The 23,954-nt window shown below is 45.7% G+C and overlaps 2 protein-coding genes across 15 annotated transcripts in view; one reads left to right on the top strand and one right to left on the bottom strand.

Moving 5' to 3' along the window:
- The window catches only part of GNE (glucosamine (UDP-N-acetyl)-2-epimerase/N-acetylmannosamine kinase), a 70,286-nt gene that overhangs the window by 42,944 nt on the left and 3,388 nt on the right, over positions 1-23,954 (top strand). For 10 of the 12 annotated variants that reach the window (XM_073345764.2, XM_073345773.2, XM_073345765.2 and 7 more), the window contains 4 exons: positions 2,643-2,864; positions 4,679-4,861; positions 5,789-5,905; positions 12,889-22,931. In XM_073345764.2, the coding sequence (XP_073201865.1) occupies positions 2,643-2,864; positions 4,679-4,861; positions 5,789-5,905; positions 12,889-13,124 (758 nt within the window). In that variant the 3' untranslated portion in view covers positions 13,125-22,931. Of the gene's footprint in view, positions 1-2,642; positions 2,865-4,678; positions 4,862-5,788; positions 5,906-6,937; positions 11,955-12,888; positions 22,932-23,954 lie in introns of those variants that run through there. The other 2 variants (XM_073345763.2, XM_073345767.2) reach the window with 2 other exon arrangements.
- CLTA (clathrin light chain A) overlaps positions 19,888-23,954 on the bottom strand; it is a 24,591-nt gene continuing 20,524 nt past the window's right edge. Inside the window, exons 5-7 of one of the 3 annotated variants that reach the window (XM_073345778.1) lie at positions 22,847-22,900; positions 21,372-21,407; positions 19,888-20,341 (exon numbers count right to left, since the gene is read on the bottom strand). In XM_073345778.1, the coding sequence (XP_073201879.1) occupies positions 20,170-20,341; positions 21,372-21,407; positions 22,847-22,900 (262 nt within the window). In that variant the 3' untranslated portion in view covers positions 19,888-20,169. The remainder of the gene's footprint in view (positions 20,342-21,371; positions 21,408-22,846; positions 22,901-23,954) is intronic. The other 2 variants (XM_073345776.2, XM_073345777.1) reach the window with 2 other exon arrangements.

The raw sequence follows: 23,954 nt of genomic DNA, 5'->3' as shown, positions 1-23,954 counted from the left end.
TTTTTGCAGTAGTTTTATACTCTTGACTCATATTTAGCTTGTGATCCACTAAGACCCCCAGATCGCTTTCTGCAATACTCCTTCCTAGGCAGTCATTTCCAATTTTGTATATGTGCAACTGATTGTTCCTTCCTGGATGGAGTACTTTGCATTTGTCCTTATTGAATTTCATCCTATTGACTTCAGACCAGTTCTCCAGTTTGTCCACATCATTTTGAATTTTAATCCTATAGTCCAAAGTACTTGCAATCCCTCCCAGTTTGGTATCGTCTGTACACTTTATAAGTGTACTCTCTATGCCATTATTTAAATCATTGATGAAGATATTGAACAGAACCAGAACTGATCCTTACAGGACCCCACTTGTTATGTCTTTCCAGCTTGACTATGAACCACTAATAACTACTCTCTGGGAATGGTTTTTCCAACCAGTTTTGCACCCACCTTATAGTAGCTCCATCTAGGTTGTATTTCTCTAGTTTGTTTATGAGAAGCTCATGTGAGACCGTATCAAAAGTCTTACTAAAGTCAAGATATACCATAGCTACCACTTCTCCCCTATCCACAAGGCTTGTTATCCTGTCAAAGAAAGCTATCAGGTTGGTTTGACACGATTTGTTCTTGACAAATCCATGCTGACTGTTGCTTATCACCATATTATCTTCTAGGTGTTTGCAAATTGATTGCTTAATTATTTGCTTCATTATCCTTGTGGGTACTGAAGTTAAGCTGACTGATCTGTAATTCCCCGGGTTGTCCTTATTTCCCTCTTTATAGATTGGCACTCTGTTTGCCCTTTTCCGGTCCTCTGGAATCTCTCCTGTCTTCCATGACTTTTCGAAGATAATTGCTAATGGCTCAGATACCTCCACAGTCACCTCCTTGAATATTCAAGGAGGTATTTCATCAGGCCCTGGTGACTTGAAGACATCTAACTTGTCTAAGGCTTTGTCTACATTACCACTTTTGTCGGTAAAACTTCTGTCAGGATTGTGAAAAAAACACACCCCTGACTCATATAAGTTTCACCAGCACAAGTGCTGGTGTGGACAGTGTTATGTCTGCAGGAGAGGCTTTCCTGCTGACGTAGCTAGCACCGGTCAGTGGGGGTGATTTAATTATGCTGGCAGGAGAGCTCTCACACGGGAGACCTTAACAGCGGCCTAGCTGTAGCGATAAAGCGGTGCTGCTGCAAGGTCCGTAATATACACATAGCCTAAATAATTTTTAACGTGTTCTTGCCCTATTTTAGTCTCTGATTCTACCTCATTTTCACTGGCATTCACTACGTTAGATGTCCAGTCGCTACTAACCTTTCTGGTGAAAACTGAAACAAAAAAAATCATTTAGCACTTCTGCCATTCCACATTTTCTATTATTGTTTCTCCCCATCATTGAGTAAAGGGTCTTCCCTCTCCTTGGTCTTCCTCTTGCTTCTCATGTATTTGTAGAATGTTTTCTTGTTACCTTTATGTCTCTAGCTAGTTGAATCTTGTTTTGTGCCTTGGCCTTTCTAATTTTGTCTCTGCATACTTGTATTATTTGTTGATATTCATCCTTTGTAATTTGACCTCGGTTCCACTTTTTGTAGGACTCTCTTTAGTTTCAGATTATTGATGATCTCCTGGTTAAGCCAGGGCGATCTCTTGCCATACTGCCTATCTTTCCTTCGCAGTGGGATAGTTTCCTCATGTGCCCTTAATAACGTCTCTTTGAAAAACTGCCGACTCTCTTGAATTGTTTTTGCCCCTAGACATGCTTCCGATGGGATCTTACCTACCAACTCCCTGAGTTTGCTAAAGTCTGCCTTCTTGAAATCCATTATCTTTATTTTGCTGTTTTCCCTCCTACCATTCGTTAGAATCATGAACTCTTCCATTTCGTAGTCTTTCACCTAAGCTGCCTTCCACTTCCAAATTCTCAGCCATTTCCTTCCTGTTTGTCAAAATTAAATCTAGAACAGCCTCTCCCCTAGTAGCTTTCTCCACCTTCTGACATAAAAAATTGTCTACAATACATTCCAAGAACTTGTTGGATAATCTGTGCCCTGCATTGTTGTGTTTCCAACAAATGTCTGAGTAGTTGAAGTCCCCCGTCATCACCAAGTCCTGTGCTTTGGATTATTTTGTTAGTCGTTTAAAAAAAGACTCATCCACCTCTTCTTCCTGGTTTGGTGGTCTGTAGTAGGCCCCCTAAAATGACATCACCCTTGCTTTTTACCCCTTTTATCCTTACCCAGAGAGTTTCAACAAGTCTGGGGTGCTTGACACTTCTTTAAGATGGACAACTCCTTGGTATTATACAGGTTTTTTTATATGTGGCTAACGAGAGGCACAGAAGGGTTAAGCAACTTACCCAACACCGTCTAAAATAAGAAATTGAATTTTCAGCTGCTAATGATAACACCTCCCAGCTGAGCACATATTGATAAGGATGGTAGAATTCCGTTAGTTCTCGTTTCATATCATAACTGATGTAATGTATTGCAAGTGAGGCTTAGGACTGTTTTTGTTTAGATTCAGAAATATATCATTTAGTGTTTAAAAATAAAAATCCTTTTCCTCCCAAGGAGCAAATAGATAGTTGTTCCAGAGTTATTTAGCCTTAGCCTTGATTTTTCTCTTATGTGTTTTGGGGCTCAGGTATTTCTACAGGTGGACGGGTGAATCCCCGAGAAGGAATTGTGCTTCATTCCACAAAGCTTATTCAGGAGTGGAGTTCTGTTGATCTGAGAACCCCGATATCTGATGCTCTGCACTTGCCAGTCTGGGTGGACAATGATGGCAACTGTGCTGCTCTGGCAGAGAGGAAATTTGGGCATGGAAAAGGAGTGGAAAATTTTGCAACACTAATCACTGGTACAGGTAAGTGTGAACTCCCGGAAATGAAAGCACTGAATTCCTGCTGTCTTTATGTCACAGAACAGCTGCATTAGTGAGGGCCTTCCTCCAGTTCCAACATTGTAATATAATTCCCTTCCAGCTGCAGAAAATGTAGGTCCGATCTGGAGCCATATGGAGTAGCTGAATGAGGAGCTCAGCTTGACACATCATCCTAGTAGCACATTGTGGCACTTGGATGGTGGGTCTGACACACTTATTTGATTAAAAAGATACGGACCATTTACACGGGTGTCAGTCACCTCCGCTGAAGAATCCTCACTTGTTAAAAAACAAAAAAGCCAGCCCAAACCAGTCTTGCATATGCATGGCTAGTTATGTCTCTACTAGTGTAGACTAGATGTTAACAGATGTAATCTGGGCTGACCTTGAGCTAAGGATCCTGACTTCGCACATTCAATATCACCACCGCTGCATTGCGCCACCCAGGCCTGCCCACTGCCACCCGAATTAGTGAGGGAAGAATGCTAATGAACAATAAACAATCCTTTGTAATGCAAATCACACTTTCATACTAGCTCTAGGACAAGAATTCTAGATGCACCACATCTGAAGGATGTGATTGACTTCTACTTTAGTATTTACAAGTTTTGATAAGATTTTGCTTCTTAAGGGTGATTTAAATATTTGTTTCATGCATAAAGAATTTAGGACTACTATCAAGGTTCCTTCCCCACTCTGAACTCTAGGGTACAGATGTGGGGACCTGCATGAAAGACCCCTTAAGTTTATTCTTACCAGCTTAGGTTAAATGCTGCCACCACCAGAGTGTTACACAAAGAACAGGGGAAGTGCCCACTTGGAAATGTTCCCCCCCCAAATCCCCTGAAGCATTACTTCCTGGGGAAGGCTTGATAAACATCCTCACCAATTTGCATAGGTGAACACAGACCCAAACCCTTGGATCTTAAGAACAATGAAAAGCAATCAGGTTCTTAAAAGAAGAATTTTAATTAAAGAAAAAGTAAAAGAATCACCTCTGTAAAATCAGAATGGTAAATACCTTACAGAGTAATCAGATTCAAAACCTAGAGAATCCCTCTAGGCAAAACCTTAAGTTACAAAAAGACACAAAAACAGGAATATACATTCCATCCAGCACAACTTATTTTATCAGCCATTTAAACAAAACAGAATCTAACGCCTATCTAACTAGATTGGTTACTGACTTTTTCCAGGAGTTCTGACCTGCATTCCTGCTCTGGTCCCGGCAAAAGCATCACACAGACAGAGAGAACCCTTTGTTCCCCCCAACTCCAGCTTTGAAAATATCTTGTCTCCTCATTGGTCATTTTGGTCAGGTGCCAGCGAGGTTATCTTAGCTTCTTAACCCTTTAAATCCCTCCTGGCCAGAGGAAAAACCCTTTCACCTGTAAAGATGTTTACCCTTACCTTTATATTTATGACAACTACTATGACAGGAGTTATGAACTCACAGGCTGTGACATAATGTCTACATGTGCCCCTCAATAACCCTCTTTGGCTAAATAACTCATAAACAAATTATACCATGACATGGCCAATGAACTATGCATTATAGGTGTAAGTTCATCTTGCCATCCAGGGGCAGGGGAGACTTATGTATTTAATTGAACCAAGTGCATTAAGCAGAGAAGAGATTTGTAATGACTACTCCTTTATTTGGTCCTAATACAGCGATGCACAGATACATATATTTAACCCCTTCCCTTTTAAGATAAGGATATATAAGTTCCCTGCTGAATCCAGGCCATTACATGACTATTCTTTTACTGTCAGAAATTTGTATATGCTTATAGGAATTGGAGGTGGAATCATTCATCAACATGAGTTGATCCATGGAAGTTCCTTTTGTGCTGCTGAACTTGGACACATTGTGGTGTCTTTAGAAGGACCAGAGTGCCTGTGTGGGAGCCATGGATGTATAGAAGCATATGCCTCTGGAATAGCCTTGCAGAGAGAAGCTAAAAAACTACATGATGGTAGGTGTATTTTCTACCCTCTTTTTAACATAGTTGTTCAATCTTCTGTGATGCTGCTTCTGAAGGAGCTTCAGCGATGGTAAAATTGGATCATAGGTTTAATAAGTGTGAACCTCAGTAGAGAGAGAGAGCATGTAGGGTGGGATTTTGGAAAGTGCTGCACTGGCCTAATTCTGCTCCCAATGAAGTCATAACCTAGCTTTAACTCATATGTATTGTGTTGAATTCAAAATATTCCTTAGAATTTTTTTTTTCCTAGTTTCAGGGTTAGTAACTCCCCTCCTCCCCCCAGCAATTAATGCTTACAGCAGCAAGAGCACTAAAGTAATATATTGTGATACTTTTAAAGGCAATGTTACATGTGAGCTTTGGAAAATTATATTTCTCTGGACTAACACACCTTTGTACATCTTGGATTTTAGATCTCTCAGTGGCATGTGGCATGTTATTTCTACTACTGCAAATAGTTAACCTTCTTACTAGCCACTTGGCTGTTTCGCTATGTCCTGTTGATGAGCTCAGTTGTTTGTTCCTTGTGGAATTGGAACCTCTCATCAACAGCTCCCCAGTCTTGAATACAATGTGGACAGTTTCTGCTCTTAATTATATTTTACATCTATATTTGGAGTGATTGATTTGTAAAACAAACCAGTTTGCTATCACAATGGAACTGTCATAATTAAGGCCCTGATCCATCAAACAGCTACTCACATGAATAACGAGGCACCTGACTAGCCCCGCTGAGTTCAGTGGCACCACTCACATGTATGTTTGCAGCATCAGGGCCTAAGTGTGTAAATAAGGTCTGTCTTTCTAAAAGTTACCTTCCTTTTTACAGATGAATAACATAGATACAAACGCCCTGTTATTCCAACTGCAGATTTGTTATTAATGTTTCCCTCTGGGCTTTCTCTTCACCCCAAATAGAGGACCTGTTGTTAGTGGGCGGAATGTCAGTGAAGACGGAAGAGACCATTAGTGCTGTGCATCTCATTCAGGCAGCTAAACTTGGGAATGCAAAGGCTGAGAGCATTCTCAGAACAGGTAAGAAGCTAGACCTAGGGTGGGAAACCCTCTTAGGGTATGTCTACACTACGAAATTAGGTCGAATGTATAGAAGACGGTTTTGTAGAAAGCGTTTTTATACAGTTGATTTTGTGTGTCCCCACACAAATGCTCTAAGTGCATGTAGTCGGCGGAGTGTGTCCACAATACCGAGGCAATTCTCGACTTCTGGAGCGTTGCACTGAGGGTGGCTATCCCACAGTTCCTGCAGTTTCCACCGCCCATTTGAATTCTGGGTAGAAATCCCAGTGCCTGATGGGGCTAAAACATTGTCGCGGGTGGTTCTGGGTACATATCGTCAGGTCCCTGTTCCCTCCCTCCATCCGTGAAAGCAAGGGCAGACAATTGTTTTGCGCCTTTTTTCTTGAGTTACCTGTGCAGACGCCATACCATGGCAAGCATGGAGCCCGCTCAGCTAACCGTCACCGTATGTCTCCTGGGTGCTGGCAGACATGGTACTGCATTGCTACACAGCAGCAGTTCATTGCCTTTTGGCAGCAGACAGTGTAGTATGACTGGTAGCCGTCATCAACGTAGTCCTGGGTGCTCTTTTAACCAGGAGCCTGGGTAAACGTGGGAGTGACTCAGCGAGGTCATTTCCCTTGTTTCGTCTCGTGGCGATTCAGTCCCGCACTGTCTTTTAATCTGCAGCTAGCAGAAGATGATGGCCAGTAGTCATACTACGCTGTCTTCTGCCGAGCATCCAGGTGTTGACGATGGCTAGCAGTCGTACTGCACAGTCTGCTGCCAGCAAGATGTATATAGATGAAGTGGCTCAAAACAAGAAATAGACCAGATTTGTTTTGTATTCATTTTCTCCTCCCTCCATCCCTCTGTGAAATCAATGGCCTGCTAAACCCAGTTTTGAGTTCTATCCTTGAGGGGGCCATTCAGTTTCTCGCAAAGCCACCGCCTTTGTTGATTTTAATTCCCTGTAAGCCATGTCGTCAGTCGCCCCTCCCTCCGTCAGGGCAACGACAGACAATCGTTCTGCGCCTTTTTTCTGTGCAGACGCCATACCACAGCAAGCATGGAGCGCGCTCAGATCACTTTGGCAATTAGGAGCACATTAAACACCACATGCATTATCCAGCAGTATATGCAGCACCAGAACCTGGCAAAGCGATACTGGGCAAGTAGGCGACGTGAGTGATGAGGACGTGGACACAGACTTCTCTCAAAGCACGGGCCCTGGCAATGTGGGCATCATGGTGCTAATGGGGCAGGTTCATGCTGTGGAGCACCAATTCTGGGTTCGGGAAACAAGCACAGACTGGTAGGACAGCATAGTGTTGCAGGTCTGGGACGATTCCTAGTGGTTGCGAAACTTTCGTATGCGTAAAGGCACTTTCATGGAACTTTGTGACTTGCTTTCCCCTGCCCTGAGGCGCAAGAATACCAAGATGAGAGCAGCCTTCACAGTTGAGAAGTGAGTGGCAATAGCCCTGTGGAAGCTTGCAACGCCAGACAGCTACCTGTCAGTTGGGAATCAATTTGGAGTGGGCAGATCTACTGTGGGGGTTGCTGTGATGCAAGTAGCCAACGCAATCAAAGATCTGCTGATATCAAGGGTAGTGACCCTGGGAAATGTGCAGGTCATAGTGGATGGCTTTGCTGCAATGGGATTCCCTAACTGTGGTGGGGCCATAGACGGAACCCATATCCCTATCTTGGCACTGCAGCACCAAGCCGGTGAGTACATAAACCGCAAGGGGTACTTTTCGATAGTGCTGCAAGCACTGGTGGATCACAAGGGACGTTTCGCCAACATCAACATGGGATGGCTGGGAAAGGTACATGACGCTCGCATCTTCAGGAACTCTGGTCTGTTTCAAAAGCTGCAGGAAGGGACTTTATTCCCAGACCAGAAAATAACCTTTGGGGATGTTGAAATGCCTATATGTATCCTTGGGGACCCAGCCTACCCCTTAATGCCATGGCTCATGAAGCCGTACACAGGCAGCCTGGACAGTAGTCAGGAGCTGTTCAACTACAGGCTGAGCAAGTGCAGAATGGTGGTAGAATGTGCATTTGGACGTTTAAAGGCGCGCTGGCGCAGTTTACTGACTCGGTTAGACCTCAGCGAAACCAATCTTCCTACTGTTATTACTGCTTGCTGTGCACTACACAATATCTGTGAGAGTAATGGGGAGACATTTATGGTGGGGTGGGAGGTTGAGGCAAATCGCTTGGCTGCTGGTTACGCACAGCCGGACACCAGGGAGGTTAGAAGAGCACAGGAGGGCGCAGTGCACATCAGAAAAGCTTTGAAAACCAGTTTCATGACTGGCCAGGCTACGGTGTGAAAGTTCTGTTTGTTTCTCCCTGATGAAACCCCCCGCCCCTTGGTTCACTCTACTTCCCTGTAAGCTAACCACCCTCCGCACTTCCCTTTGATCACCGCTTGCAGAGGTAATAAAGTCATTGTTGCTTCACATTCATGCATTCTTTATTAATTCATCACACAAATAGGGGGATAACTACCACGGTAGCCCAGGAGGGGTGGTGGAGGAGGGAAAGACAAGGCCACACAGCACTTTAAAAGTTTAAAACTTATTGAATGCCAGCCTTCTGTTGCTTGGCCAATCCTCTGGGGTGGAGTGGCTGGGTGGCCGGAGGCCCCCCCACTGCGTTCTTGGGCGTCTGGGTGAGGAGGCTATGGAACTTGGGGAGGAGGGCGGTTGGTTACACTGGGGCTGTAGCGGCGGTCTGTGCTCCTGCTGCCTTTCCTGCAGCTCAACCATATGCTGGAGCATACTGGTTTGATCCTCCAGCAGCCTCAGCATTGAATCCTGCCTCCTCTCATCACACTGCCACCACCTTTCAGCTTTAGCCCTCTCTTCAGCCCGCCACTTACTCTCTTCAGCCCGCCACCTCTCCTCCCGGTCATTTTGTGCTTTCCTGAACTCTGACATTATCTGCCTCCACGCATTCATCTGGGCTCTGTCAGTGTGGGAGGACAGCATGAACTCAGAGAACATTTCATCACGAGTGTGTTTTTTTTCACCTTCTAATCTTTGCTAGCCTCTGGGAAGGAGAAAATCCTGTGATCCTTGAAACACATGCAGCTGGTGGAGAAAAAAAAAGGGACAGTGGTATTTAAAAAGACACATTTTATAGAACAAGGGGTACACTCTTTCATGGTAAAGCTTGCTGTTAACATTACATACATAGCACATGTGCTTTCGTTCCAAGGTGGCATTTTGCCTCCCCACAGTGCATGGCTAGCCCCTCCCCCCTCCCTGTGGCTAACAGCGGGGAACATTTCTGTTCAGCCACAGCCAAACAGCCCAGCAGGAACGGGCACTTCTGAGTGTCCCCTTAAGAAAAGCACCCTATTTCAACCAGCTGACCATGAATGATATCACTCTCCTGAGGATAACACAGAGAGATAAAGAACGGATGTTATTTGAACGCCAGCAAACATACACAGCAATGCTTTGTTCTACAGTGATTCCCAAGTATGTGCTACTGGCCTGGAGTGGTAAAGTGTCCTACCATGGTGGATGGAATAAGGCTGCCCTCCTCGGAAACCTTTTGCAAAGGCTTTGGGAGTATATCCAGGAGAGCCACGAATGCCAGGGCAAATTAATCATTAAATATGCTTGCTTTTAAACCATGTATAGTATTTTAAAAGGTACACTCACCAGAGGTCCCTTCTCCGCCTGGCGGGTCCGGGAGGCAACCTTGGGTGGGTTCAGGGGATACTGGCTCCAGGTCCAGGGTGAGAAACAGTTCCTGGCTGTTGGGAAAACCGGTTTCTCCGCTTGCTTGCTATGAGTTATCTACAACCTCATCATCATCATCTTCCTCGTCCCCAAAACCTGCTTCCGTGTTGCCTCCATCTCCATTGAAGGAGTCAAACAACACGGCTGGGGTGGTGGTGGCTGAACCCCCTAAAATGGCATGCAGCTCATCATAGAAGCGGCATGTTTTGGGCTCTGACCCGGAACGGCCGTTCGCCTCTCTGGTTTTCTGGTAGGCTTGCCTCAGCTCCTTAAGTTTCACGCGGCACTGCTTTGGGTCCCTGTTATGGCCTCTGTCCTTCATGCCCTGGGAGATTTTGACAAATGTTTTGGCATTTCGAAAACTGGAACGTACTTCTGATAGCACGGATTCCTCTCCCCATACAGCGATCAGATCCCGTACCTCCCGTTTGGTCCATGCTGGAGCTCTTTTGCGATTCTGGGACTCCATCATGGTCACCTCTGCTGATGAGCTCTGCATGGTCACCTGCAGCTTGCCACACTGGCCAAACAGGAAATTGAAATTCAAAAGATCGCGGGCCTTTTCCTGTCTACCTGGCCAGTACATCTGAGTTAAGAGTTCTGTCCAGAGCGGTCACAATGGAGCACTCTGGGATAGCTCCCGGAGGCCAATACCGTCTAATTGTGTCCACAGTACCCCAAATTCGACCCAGCAAGGCCGATTTCAGCGCTAATCCCCTTGTTGGGGGTAGAGTAAGGAAATTGATTTTAAGAGCCCTTTAAGTCGAAAAAAAGGGCTTTGTCGTGTGGATGGGTGCAGGGTTAAATTGATTTAACGCTGCTAAATTCGACTTCAACTCCTAGTGTAGTCCAAGGCTTAGAATGAGAGAGAAATTCTCAAAGCTGTAGAATTGGTATTTCACCACAGCAGGCCAAATCCTCAGTACAGCTGTGATGTTTCTACAGAATTACACTTGAGTGAGGGATCTGGCCCTTTAGGCGTGGCGTCATGGATAGGAGTGGTACCAATGGCTAGTGGGGAATTGTGAAGAGAATGGGCTAGTGATCCTGTCCTGTCTCCAACAGACTGTTATCTGGGACAGTGTTAGAGATTTGGTTAAACAGATTACAAATTGCATGGTCATGGGACCCTTCGCTATTTCTTTTGGGATTTCCTGCTCCAGGGGATTAGAATATTAACACATCATGCTTTTCCTTTTCTTGTGGCAAGCAAAATAGCTCTGGCTTCACACTGGAAAAAAAGGACAGGTTCTGATCATTCAGTATTGGTATGGGAAATTATGGGACACTTCAGTGATGGGCCAATAAATATATATGCTAGGCAACCAAAATGAAACCGTTTCTATGAAGCGTTGTTCCAGTTTATACAATACTTTACAATGCACAGTTTTTCTGAGTTTTCAAAACAAGCATTAAATGTAACCAGTTTCCTTATGTGTAACCAATATAGCCGACGGAGGTATTTTCTTTCCTTTGTTCTCCCTAGCACGGCAATACGTGTTGACTTCCTCTCTCATCTATATCATGGTATAACATTACCCAGCTATAAACAATTGAATTTTTCTTTTACTCTTGAAAGAAAAGAGGATGATGAGCACAAGTGTCCCAGCTAGCTGTCCCAGTATTCTACACTAACACTTTCTCTCAAGAAAAGGAATACATTCTGTTGTAATTCTGGTGTTCTGGATAGAAAAATTATAAATTACTCCTGAGGGAATTCTACAGAAAAAAGTTAAAAATTCTGCTCACAATATTTTTAAATTCTTCAAATTTCATTTGTCAATAAATAAATGTGGAGGCTCCAGCGTGGCAGTGGGAGATCACCCTGCAGGGCCCTCCCACCCCCACCCCCACCTCCTTGGGGCATGGACTTGGCAGTGAGACTGCACCTGACTCTGAGACAGCACAAGGGCTGGGGCTGGCCCAGAAACACCCCGGGGCCCTGCCCCTCCATGCCTGGCACACTAGGATCCAAGTGTGGAGGGGGGATCCAGGTTTCTGTGTGGCCCAATCTCAATGAACAGGGGCTCATTGGGGTGTTACTTTCACTTTCATAGAATATCAGGTTTGGAAGAGACCTCAGGAGGTCATCTAGTCCAACCCCCTGCTCAAAGCAGGACCAGTCCCCAATTTTTGCCCCAGATCCCTACATGGCCCCCTCGAGGATTGACCTCACAACCCTGGGTTTAGCAGGCCAATGCTCAAACCACTGAGCTATCCCTCCCCCTGGGTGCAGGGGCAGTGGGACTCTGCAGTGGGATCCAGGTAAAGGTGATTGGGACTCAGCAGGTTTGGTCTAAGTGTGGGGGGATGGGGCTCAGAAGGTGGGGTCTGGGTCTAAGGGGCTCAGTGGGGGGGGTTGGGTGCTGGGGGAGTAGGGCTTAGTGGGATTTGGGTCCAGGTACCGCTGTTTGGGGCTCAGTGTGGTGTGGGTTTGGATGCAGAGGACTCATCAGGGTGTGGGGTGGTCTGGGTGAAGGGGTGGGGGTCCTGATGCAGGGGGTGAGGCTTGGCGGGATAGGGGTTCAGGTGTAGGGGTAGGGTGACCAGATAGCAAGTGTGAAAAATCGGGACGGGGTGAGGGGTAATAGGTGCCAATAAGAAAAAGCTCCGAATCCCGGGACTGTCCATATAAAATTGGGACATCTGGTCACCTTATGTAGGGGACTCATGGGGGCGTGTCTTGGTGCAGAGGGGGTGATACTCATCAGGGAGGTCTGGGTATGGGGGCTCTGGATGCACCAGGGTTGGGTGGACCAGGGAGCAGCTCCCCATACAGTGACCCCTCCCACTGTGGCTGAGAAGTGATGGGGGCGGGAAGCAGGGGCAGGGGGTGTGGATCTTCCTGCAGCCTGGGGAGGTTTCTGGGTGTGGGTCCTTGCAGAGAAAGAGAAGTTGAGACTGGCCCAGCATAGGAGCCCCCAGCCGAGGTTACCGTAGCCCTGCTTCTGCCCCCACTCCCTCCCCACAGACACCCAAAACAACATGCCTGCACTGCTGGAGAGGGGTGCATGACTGTTCCTGCAGTTTCCCTTTGCTTCCCTATCAGAAAGTCATTTTTCTGCGGGGAAGCAAAGAAATCTGTGGGGGACATGAATGCTGTGCGCATGCAGTGGCACGGAATTCTCCCAGAAGTAATTAATGTGTTTAGAGACATTAGGTCAGACCCTGATGTTCAGATTCTTCTGTGATATTGTCTTTTTGCTGTAATGTCTCTTTCCTTTGTTTTCACAGCTGGCACAGCTCTAGGCCTTGGAGTGGTGAATATCCTGCACACCATGAACCCCTCTCTGGTGATCCTTTCGGGAGTTTTAGCAGGCCATTACATTAACATTGTCAAAGACGTGATCCGTCGGCAGGCTTTGTTCTCTGCTGAGACAGTGGATGTGGTTGTCTCAAATCTGGCGGACCCTGCTCTGCTTGGAGCTGCTAGTCTGGTGCTAGACTACAGTACACGCCGAATATACTAGGTACCTGGGGAAATTACCGAAATGGACAGTCCAGCTGTATAACTGTTCTGAGGGGGAAAAATACTGTGCCCAAAGTATTTCCTGCTGACCATCAGCTTTATCTTCTGTAGTAAAGCAGACTAGTGTTTTAGGTAGTTAGTTACTACTTCAGTATTTCCTTATTGTAGTAATACCTCTTTGTATTTTTTTCTACATTTTAGCCAAGTTCAGATGAAGTAATGTGCATTTCCATTTTGTTGTTCACCTCTGTAGCTTGGGAGCTCAGGTGTTGCTTAAGCAATGCTAGAAAGACTTATCCATAAGCACATTCCAGTGTTCTCCCGGGATATATTTGGTGAGGTGTGCCAAGTTCTAGACAACACTTGGGGACCCTGGTCCTGTCTCGTAACTATGTAAAACTAGAAAAGCCTGCAGACAAGTACTGGTTTGGTTTGACTCAGCTTTGAATTTCCTCGCCCTCACGCACAAGTGGATGTGCTGCAATCCTAACCCATAGGGCGTCATCCCGCTGGGTGGAAAGAACACAGAGGTTGCCTCTCAGGAGGCAACTGTGGCAGCCAGAGCTCCTCTCGGAGAAGGATTCTTTTTGTTGTTATTTATTTGTATTGTTGATGCCTAGGGGTCCCAGTCAGGGATCGGGGCCCTGTTTGTGAAAAAGGAAAGACTGTCCCTGTCCACATAAGCTTACAAGATGCAACATGTGGCCAGACAAACTGGGGAGTGTGGGAACAAGGTAGCAGAGTGTCATCTGTGCCTCCTCAGCAATTGGCAATGACCAGCAGTGAGTTTTTTGAATTTGACCTGTTCCACTAATTTGGATGTAGGTTAGGGAGGATTTCAGTTTCTCCGAGTTGCTGGTCTGCCACAGCATGAGTCTGTCCCATGTTAACATGCCAGGATTATTCACGCCTTCGTTGCCTGTCGGCTGGACTACTGCAGTGCAAGAGCCCTGAGCATGAAGCCATCAGCACTCAGGAAACTCCAGCTGGTACAGAATACTGCAGCACATCTCCTTGGAAACCCAGGCTACCACAAGCACATCAGACCTGCCCTCTGCTCCCTAAACCAGCTTCCCGGTATGGACTACTCAATCACGTTCAAGGTCGTGGCTCTTATCTTCAAGGTGCTCTGTGGCTTGAGCCCAAGGTATCTAAAAGACTGCCTAAAGTTCTGGTATGAAGATCATGATTGACAACTGCGCTCCTCTGGCACAATGAAACTTTCTACCCTACATGTCGAGCTTATCTGAGCAGGAGAGACAGCCTTCTCATGAGCCGGCCTGAGTCTGGAACAGACTCTCCAAGAAATGAAACTATCACAAACCTCCCCACCTTCCGCTCCAAGCATCAGAGGTATTTCTTGGACCATGTCTTCTCTAGCATACACATGCACCTCCCCCCCTTTCCAGTATATCTGTGTGTATGCTAGTATAAAACTTCCAGAACAAAACACACTTCTCCGCATCGAGGGGGATGAGCAAACCGCCATGTGACAGAGGTTCGTCCCATTGCTTAATGCGCTGCTGGAAGGTGCACAGATACTATGGAGCTGAGCGCCCATATAGAACAGGCTAGCTGACGAGACTGTAGCTCCTCATCCAGGGTGGAGAGCTTTCAGCTCCCTGTATGGTTCTGTCCTGTTATGAGGATAACATATAATCTCCCCTCCAGCTTGCTCCTGAATGAGCAATCCTGCGTCCTCTCTGTTATCTTCAGCCACCAAAACTGCCTGCAAATGGACGGGATCCCTCCTCCATTCTAGTCTGCAAGGATGCTGCTGCAGCTCTCAATGGAATGACGTTGCTCAAAGCCAGCACCAAGAACTAGCCCATTTCCCAGCCCCATGAGAAGTTTTTAATCATCTCAGACAAAGGCTTCTCTTGCCTCAGGAAAACTTCCCTTGTGGGGACCTCGCAGTGTGTCCTTCCTTGATCCCTCCTGAAATCTTCTGTTTCTCCAGACATTGAAAAAGCCAGAAACACTCTAGCTAGGACTCAAGAAATATTCAAGGAAGTGACAGGGCCCCTTCCCTCCTACTCTACTAGCTCAGAACCTTAAACACACCAGAGAGCTCTGGGGCTCTGAGCAGCGTCTCTGTGCTTAATCCTGAGAGCTGGAACTCTCAAGCAGCTAGGCCCTAGATCGTTGGGGCCACGGTGCCCTCCATGCAGGGCCCTCAGTTATGGAATTGGCTTTACCCAGCTCCCTGAGACTTTGCTGCCCTGCAGGGCCCTGAAAGGGTGGAGGGGCTAGTTTTCTTTTGTCACGCTAACATGTTAAATGGAGAGTGCTCTTTGGCAGACGGGGGTTAAATATTATTTCAGGTGCCCTTGGAGAACCTGCCCCTTGTGCTCAGTATAAACTGGACAATAAATGTAAGCCCAAGCCTCTGCATCCCTAGGAGAGGTCTGAAAAACATCTCCAGGGTGCTCACTTACACCATACCAGGGCTGAGGACAGACCTCAGAAGAGGCAGTCCAACATGATGGCATCATGAATGGATGTGCACGCATGGCCCAGACTTCCTCAAGGCCGTTTGGGAGTTCATCCTGCAGGGAATAGGGCCAGTGGGGCTTCCCTGCCAGTGGAAGTCAGAAAGGCACTCTTGCGAAGGACAGTCAAACAGGGGAGAAGGGCAGCCAGACTTACTGGGGTGCCAGCCGTGCAATCAGCCTTCCTGGAAATCTATAAATAAGGTGTGTGGCGTGGAGTAGCAGATTTGAACCACCAGCACTTTGCTGCAGCAGAGGACACTGCCCCCGTGCATGGGCAGAGGGCATAGTCAGGCCCCTAGGAGCCAGGCATGTGAAGTGGGCGCTGAACACCAGAGCAAAGAGAACAGTCTGTGCCCAGTTAAACATTCCAGTTAGCAACGCAAGAATACAGCACTGAGACCTTAGACTCCAACCCACGTTCCCCAATGCTCAGGTACTTTGCAGAGGTGCTGCATTCTCTTCTCTCTCAGACCACCAGTATCTATCCCAGAATGACACCGACTGCACCAGGGATGGTCGCTGTTCTCTGTCAAGGAAACAATCAAGATTCTACTTGCAGGGCCCAGTGTGCCCTCCAAACCTGATGGGGTTTGTCCCCCCCCCTTTTTTTTTAAGAGAAAGAGGACACATAGCAGAGGATGGGGGATGTGCTGAACAATTCCCTAGGAGCATCCCTTTGACGCACAGCGGTGGTCTGAACAGGGTCGGAATGGCTGCATGTGAGATCCTGCCTGCTCTTCAGCAAAGTCCCCTCTTGGCTGCAGCTTTATGGGCATTCAGAGCTATGTGGTCCAAGGTACACACCTGTACTAAACAAGCGAGAGGGCTTGGCTTCCCTTGCAGCAGGGGTAGCCCAGGCTGTTGCAGATCAGAACCTCAGTGAAGAACTTGTTCAGAGTAAGGTCCCTCTGAATGGGTGGTTTCACTGCTGCTCGCTTCCGTTACCCAGCTAGATGTGCAGCAAGCCTGAGTAAGGCAGGGAGTAGAGCACACCAGAACTAATGCCAAGGAAGAGGCCACGGAGTTGAGTGATTGTATGGGACTGAAAAAGAGAAAATGGGAATGGGGGAGAGGGAGGGTGGATGATAGGTGCGGGACACTGAGCAGAGAGCCATGTAGAGGCCCACCACTCTGCAAAGGAGTCCAAAGTGCCAGGGGACACTGGGCTGAGGTATGGGATAGACTGGCTTCACAGAGAACATCCCCAGTGAGCTCCCTCTTCCTACGGTGGGGGGTGGGCAGCTGGGCCAGTGGCAGGAAGGTGACAAGGAGGCCTTGTGCCTGTAACATGGTGTGCACTGGTAAGGAGAGGTGGGGAGAAGTGCAGCCAAAACCTCAGCAGGAGGAGCAGTGTTTGGCCTCAGTGAGCCACACCAGTGCCATGTCTGGCCTCATGGCTCCAAGAAGGAGCTGCTGATTTATGACCTGGGCAGGTGGAAAGACAGCACTTAATGGAAGACTGGCCCTGCACTAGCCATACAGGTTAACCTGGAGCACAGTCCACCCTATCATCCTTAAACCAGCCCTGCAAACATGGTCCAAGGCACAAAGTGGCCTTACCTACCCTCTGCTCAATGCTTAGGAATGGGGAAGTGGCCAGGACTGTACCCTCTTGTCCAACTGGTGACTCTCAGGGGTGTGGAAGGTAGGCATTGCAAGGCTGCGTTAAGCATTCAGTGGGGCCCTTTGTGTAAGTTCTGGGGCCAGTTGTAATATACTAGGCTGCAGTGTTGGTATCCCCATGAATGAAGGAAAGAGACCAGTGGTGCTCCATAGTGCCACTGGCTGCTGGGCCAGGAGTAGCAGCTTTTCATAAATGGGCGGGGGAAATAAGGTCTGGGGGAAAGTTTGATCAGACCTGGGATTTTATGACCACCCCTGCCCCTGCAACTTTCTTCTCTTTTGGTGAACTTATGGGAGGGGTACTGTGGTGCAGCACTAGGGGATACACACAGGGCCTGCTAGTAAAGGCCCAACATCTCAAAAGTGCCCAAATCCCATTGATTTCAATACTAGTGAGGGGGCCTAGGGGCTTTAGAAAATTTCACCTGCTGTCTATCTGGCTCTTTAAGCACCTAAATACCTTTAAAAATCTGGCCCCAGGTGACTTGGGTATGTTCAGAAATGGGACTTAGAAACGCACTCTGTGTTAATTGGGTCCCTAGCACCGGGCAGGAGCTATATGTCAGTGCAGCTGCTACAACCGTTCTCCCGGGATTTCCCCTTTAGAAATCAGTGATGGTGCACAAAGGCGTCTCTTCAATTAAGTAACTGGGTGGGGCTTTGCGAGAACAAGATGGTTCAGCTTTTCAAGGGGCTTAAAGCACTTTCCAATGAATTGCCAATCTAGTGTGTCTGACTTACAGCAAAGTAGAGGGCATTGTTGCACTTGAATAAAAAACACAAAAAAAGGTGTAAAGTTCACAATGCTGGGAAAGTAACATGGGGACATTTGATCTTTGTTCTGTTGTGACATGAGAGCTGCATGTCCTGTCTGTTGTGTGGGATGCTGTGGAGTCGTCTGTGCATTGTTTGTGACAGGGGCAGACTATCTGCATGTATTGATTGCATATCTTCAGGGAACACATGCAACTGCTTGAAAAAAATCCTTGGTCAACAATGTTCTGTAGTACTATTGATGCTACACTGAACTTATAGGAGGAATGTTCCTTTTTTAGGCAAGAACCAGCATTATGTAGTAAAAATGTTAGAAGCTTCAGTGAAAACACTGAAGACAAACAAGGTCCTTGTCTATTTAGAGCTGTTTTAGACAGGTAAGCCATCTGTAACTTAATTGGTAATGAGAATCTAATGGTAGGAGCATGTACTTGTCCTTGCAGATTTTGGTACTTTTACTACACTGTTTCTATATAGAAAGTCAGTTGAAAATGGTTTAGGAGGATTGCTCACTCATACTGAGCAAGATGAGTGGATTTACTCTCATTCATACCAGTTATCTTCCTACTATTTACGGTTTCTGGGTATTTGTTAAACTTTCAGTTATCTGGATAGTTCACTCATTTTAATTGTAATGTTGCATGAACTGTACTTTGTAACAGACAGACTGATGGGATATTCAACATGAAGTTTTAAACACATGGACTTCAGTGTTTTTTTAAATTGCTTAATGAAGAGATTAAGTATTATCCCTTTCTTGTATCTCACTTTTTCCTGTTTGCCCCAAGAACTTCCCTTCTCCTAACATAATAGAGTTGGTTGAATGCACGGGTACTCAACTACCACCACCTAGTTCACTTGCCTTGCCTTCCAGCTATTATACGAGGTAGTGGAAAGAACTAGCTCTCAGTAATTGCTCATACATAAGGCAACTAACATGGCTGGCAGTTGCAGTATATCCATACCTCCTTGCTGCAAAAGAAGTGTATATGCTTAAGGTGAATGACAGATTCTTCACCCTTCCCATTTGATCTACATGTTTCCCATTTGATCTACATTTGGACACTCTTGGGGAGCAATTGAAAATATTGGGAATTTGTCTCCAAAAGACAAAGAGGGGACTTGATGCAGTTATGAGATCTTGCTCTACCTTTCTCACACAAAGTAGAGGCACTCAACAAAACTTATAAGTGGCAGATTCAAGATTGATAAAGTGCTTTCACATAGATTGTTATTCTTCCCACCCCCACAGTACCTGACCACTTTAATACCTTTATCCTACCACTCCCCTGTGATGTCACTCCCTTTCCTCTCAGTCACCCCAGCTGGGCTTACAGGACATAGAAGCACATGGAGCAAGCCTACCAGCCTGCCCCTTTCCTATTGCTGACCAGCAGCTGTCTCTGAATCAGCAGGAAGGGAAAATAAGCAGGGGCCTTCAATACATTAGACCAGCAGATTGGCTGTGGGCAGCATGGCTCTATAGCTGCTCCTTTCCCCTAGAGCTTCCATCTGGCATGCTAGTTAGCTAAGATAGCCAGGATGGAGCTAATGTTCCCAAGTCAGTTTCAACTGGTTGTTGCAGAGAGGTGCTTAACTGCTTGAGATTAGAGCCACAGGGGGCTTTAAAGGTGTGGTCATTGCCATCATGCAGCAAGGTAGATGTCCTCCTACCCACTGGTCTGTCACCTCATTGTAATGCCACACACAGTGGGTGAGGCCAGTGCTTTAGATCTTCTTTGGGAAAGTTAAACTGCCACTATAACAAGGCTAGAAGTTTGCTCCTGGACACTATCCGAATTGATCATTTCCCCTTTAGAAGGGGAGATGGGGAAGCTACCTCTGTCTATGAAAAAAAAGAGGACAGAGATGTAACTCTTTAACAGACCTTTAATACCAGTACAGTTGAGAGTGACATCTCAGTGCACAAGAGTACAGAGAGACTACAGTTCTGGAGGTTCTCTCCTCCTATTTGGGACAGAGGAAGGAAACATGAGGAAGAACATGCAATCACAAACAATGATCAACTCTAGATACTTCATGAGGTTTGGTCCAAAAAAACATTTAAACATAATTAATCCAATTACTGCAAACACAGCTTCTCTGAGTAAGGTTAAGATATTGCATTTGTAGTGTTTCCATTGTGCTTTTCCTTCAGCGAACCAGTGGAGCCTGCTTGAGTGAAATAAGGATGGAGCGCATGCGGGACACATCTTTTGCCTGCTTACTAGACTTGGGATTAAAGTCACAGAGCCGAGCCACACGTTCCCACTCGGTGCCTGGGGAAGTTTCTTCCACATCATTCACAAAGGCTTCTTCAGCTGCCCTAGAAGCAATCCAATATTACATGTTAATGGTGGATCTGTATGCCTCCTGGAAGCCACTCCTTTCCCTCCATAGAATACAGTTCAGTTTTACACATGTCATAAGAAAAATGTAACCTGACAGCTGCTTGAGAACATTAAGGCTTGTTAAGCTCCCCGACCCCAACCTTGGAGATGAACAGGTTGCAGTAATCTGCTATGCACAAGCAGTGCAGAAAATTGCTGTGTAAAATGTTGGAATACAGGTGTTTGGTTTAAGAGCAGTTATGCAATCTTCGCTTAAGTATGCACACAAAGTTTAAGACACTGACAGACAATTTAAAGCAATGCCTTGGTACATTTATTGTTTAAGCCTTCAACTTTTATCAGTTTGCTTTGGACATTTGCCAACTGGAAGTTTACCATCTACTGAAGTGCAAGACTGAGGAATAACTTCCATTTGGTTTACAGATACTCCAAGGCGTGCAGGCCACCGTAAAACTGTGTGCTGATGGTTCCCAATGGTGTAGAGAAGCAGCGTGGATTGAAGAGGAATTTAAGTCATAGCTCCCATGCTTGCATCTGCTATAGACTTACGAGGCATGTTTTGGCAAAGGGGAGGGTTACACTGAGTTCAGCTAAAAGGATAACATTTCCCCTTCTTTTATCCCAGATGTACTCAGTGAAGTCTTTTCAACGGGTAGGTTAGCAAACAATAAGCAGTGTTATCCTTTTGGCATCCCCGTGCTGCTAGCAGCGTTGCTCCAAGGAACATGTAACCCTTTGGTGCCTAGGTTAAGCAAATTGTGGGGCCCTGGTAGCCGCATAAGGGCTAAAGCAGTAAGCACTTTGAGAGAAATCAAACCAAATCCATCTACTCCAACAAGCAGTACAGAGAAAGCAATGACAGTGATCATCCTATGGAAGGGAAGGGGCAGCACTGGGCACAGGGACGATTCGAGTACAAACACCACTGAAGACAAGGGTCACTACAAACACTGCTACTTCATGTGACAAGACACTTAAGGGGGGCAGTGAAGATTTTTACTTAACTGTTCTAGGCTGTAGCAAGGATGGTTTATGTTTGTGCTTAAAGGTGAAGAGAAGAAAAGAAACAAGGAGAGAAAGTTTAAGTCAGATATAGAAAATGAAAATGAGCTTAATGCAGATGATAAGCTAGCTGGACATGCACTAGCAGCTCAGTCTACATTCAGGAAACATGCTGCCAGTTTTAGTCTGCAGCCGTTACACGGCACATTGCCTTTTGCATTGGCTACATGGAGACTGGTACAGGAAACAAGTGTTTTAATACCACGTCTTTCAGTGGAAACTTCGAGACTTCAGAACAAGATCAAACACCACCTGTAAATCCAGCATTTCACAAGTCTTGGCTTACATCCACCTACAGTTAGGCCATCAATTCCACAGTGCAACTTCAATCTCAATTCACTCAGACAAAGCCATACTACTGTTCTCACCAGTACACCTTTAAAAGGTGCTTTAGTATCTGAAATGGTCATCTTTGAATTCAAGTCTATAAATGTAAGGGAAGAAATTAAAGCATATGAACAAGCCAAAAAAAGCCACATTGTAATCCTTAAACCCATTAGTGAAAATGCCCATCATTCTTTGGGGGTTGGAAACCAGGGCTTTTACTTAGAAAAAAGTAGAGCTAGACTGAAAGGCCCATGGGCTGGCTTGTCTGTCTGCACACACAGCATTGTTCTCCAATGTTCTGGCTGTCTGGTTTCATATGCTGCATGTAATGGTGCTTTCACCACTCTATCCTTTGGGAGACATTCCCATATGGGTAAATACTCAGATGAAACTGGGCGAACAATCCTAACTTCCTCTCCACCACCCCGATTGCATATTAAGGCCTACTTTTCCCACAATTGACTGCACAGAGTTAAGTGCTAAATAACTGGCTTGATTTTCAGAGGTACTGAGCACTGGACATTCTCACTGACTTCAACACAAGCTTTAAGTGCTCAGTACCTCTGACAGTCAAGTTAAATCCTTTTAGACCTCCCTCAAATCAAGCCCTCCAGCCTCAAGTGTTTGTTTGTAGGAAAGTGTTGCTTTTCTATTGAAGATCTTGTCTGTAGAGGTGGCTAGGGCCAAAAAGCAGCATCTGGGTGAGAAAGTACCAACACAGGAGAGGTTTGTTACCTCCATGCTCATAATACACCTTAGTGTGCAACCAAGCTTCCATGGGCCTGGAAGCAGGAGTTTAGTCTTGCTGTCATTTAGCAGTGTATTATTGGTGGTACGCGTGCTGCATGGGTTAGTACAAGTGATATCCAGTACGTCTCAGATGACCCTCTAGAGATCAAGGGGACATTTCACTCTTCAGTATTGCAGCTCAAATACCATGCTGTATTGTGTGAAGAACTGCTATATATACACCCATCAGCCTCTGATGCTGGACTCCAAATACACAGTGTAATGTAGTCACCAGATATATTAACTGTCTCTGAAGGATAACGAAGAGGATCAGACAGATAATTAGTAGTTAGGCAACATACACATAACCAATCACGTCAGCGAAGGGTTGTTTGTAGAAAGCTTCATCTGCCACCCTGGGCAGCAAGTAGTCCAAGAGGAAGGCAAGCAGGCAGGAGAAAAGAGAGAAGAATGAGAAGCAGAGAATATAGCAGAAGACAGGTTAGGTAAAACAAGAGAACTGTATTAAACTAGATACCAAATCAGAGTGAATCTGTAGTTGGAGTCAATATGCTGAGCTGGAAAGTGACTAATATTCAGTTGCATGTTCTGCATCAAGTTTTCCCCATGGAGGAACAGCTCGACAAACTTTGAGATACCTAGCTGTAGACTGGAGACTCTGGACTAGTTCAGGGAGACAGATCAGGATATACTGATTTAAACCAAAGCTGTGTAAAATCACTGATTTTACAGCAAGGAGGAAACCTTGATTTAAATGAATTTGTTTTCATTTGTACTTTTTATTTATTTTCATAGAATCATAGAAATGTAGGGCTGGAAGTGACCTTGAGGGGTCATCTAGTCTAACTCCCTGCACTGAGGAAAGACCAAGTAAACATTGACCATTCCTGACAGATGTTTGTCCAATCTGTTCTTAAAACCTCCAATATGGGGATGAGAATTCCCTTGGAGCCAATTCCAATACTTAACTACTTTTGAACTGTAAGGATAGTTAACTTAAATCTCCGTTGCAGCTGATTAAACGTATTACTTTTTGTCCTACTTTTGGACAACATGGTATTATTTGTAGTTTGTTAACTGATTTCTAGTTACCATGCCCTTTGAGATTTTAGAGCTAGTAGATTCTCGCATATCTAGTTTTGAATTCATAGATCAGAAGATGAAAACAGTTGAGAGTTGAAAAAGCAGGAAAGCTTGGTTTCTTAACTTTGAATGAACTAGTCATTGCACTGAATCATTTCAGTTTATTCTAGTCAAAAACATTCTCTGCACCTGCAAGGGACAACTGCTGATGCAGCACTTCAACAGATTCAGCCAGTGACTTCCACCAGCTCAGTGATTTGACTCTCTAAACCTGGAAAAAATGTTCTAGATTTCTGTATAAAAATTAAAGAGATCTATGTTAGGGTCTATGCTTTGTTTGTTTATTTATTTTTAATAAACCTGTAA

The sequence above is a fragment of the Lepidochelys kempii genome, chromosome 5 (genome assembly GCF_965140285.1).
Source record: "Lepidochelys kempii isolate rLepKem1 chromosome 5, rLepKem1.hap1, whole genome shotgun sequence".
NCBI lineage: Eukaryota > Metazoa > Chordata > Testudines > Cheloniidae > Lepidochelys > Lepidochelys kempii.
This window is presented reverse-complemented; position numbering and strand designations above follow the sequence as displayed.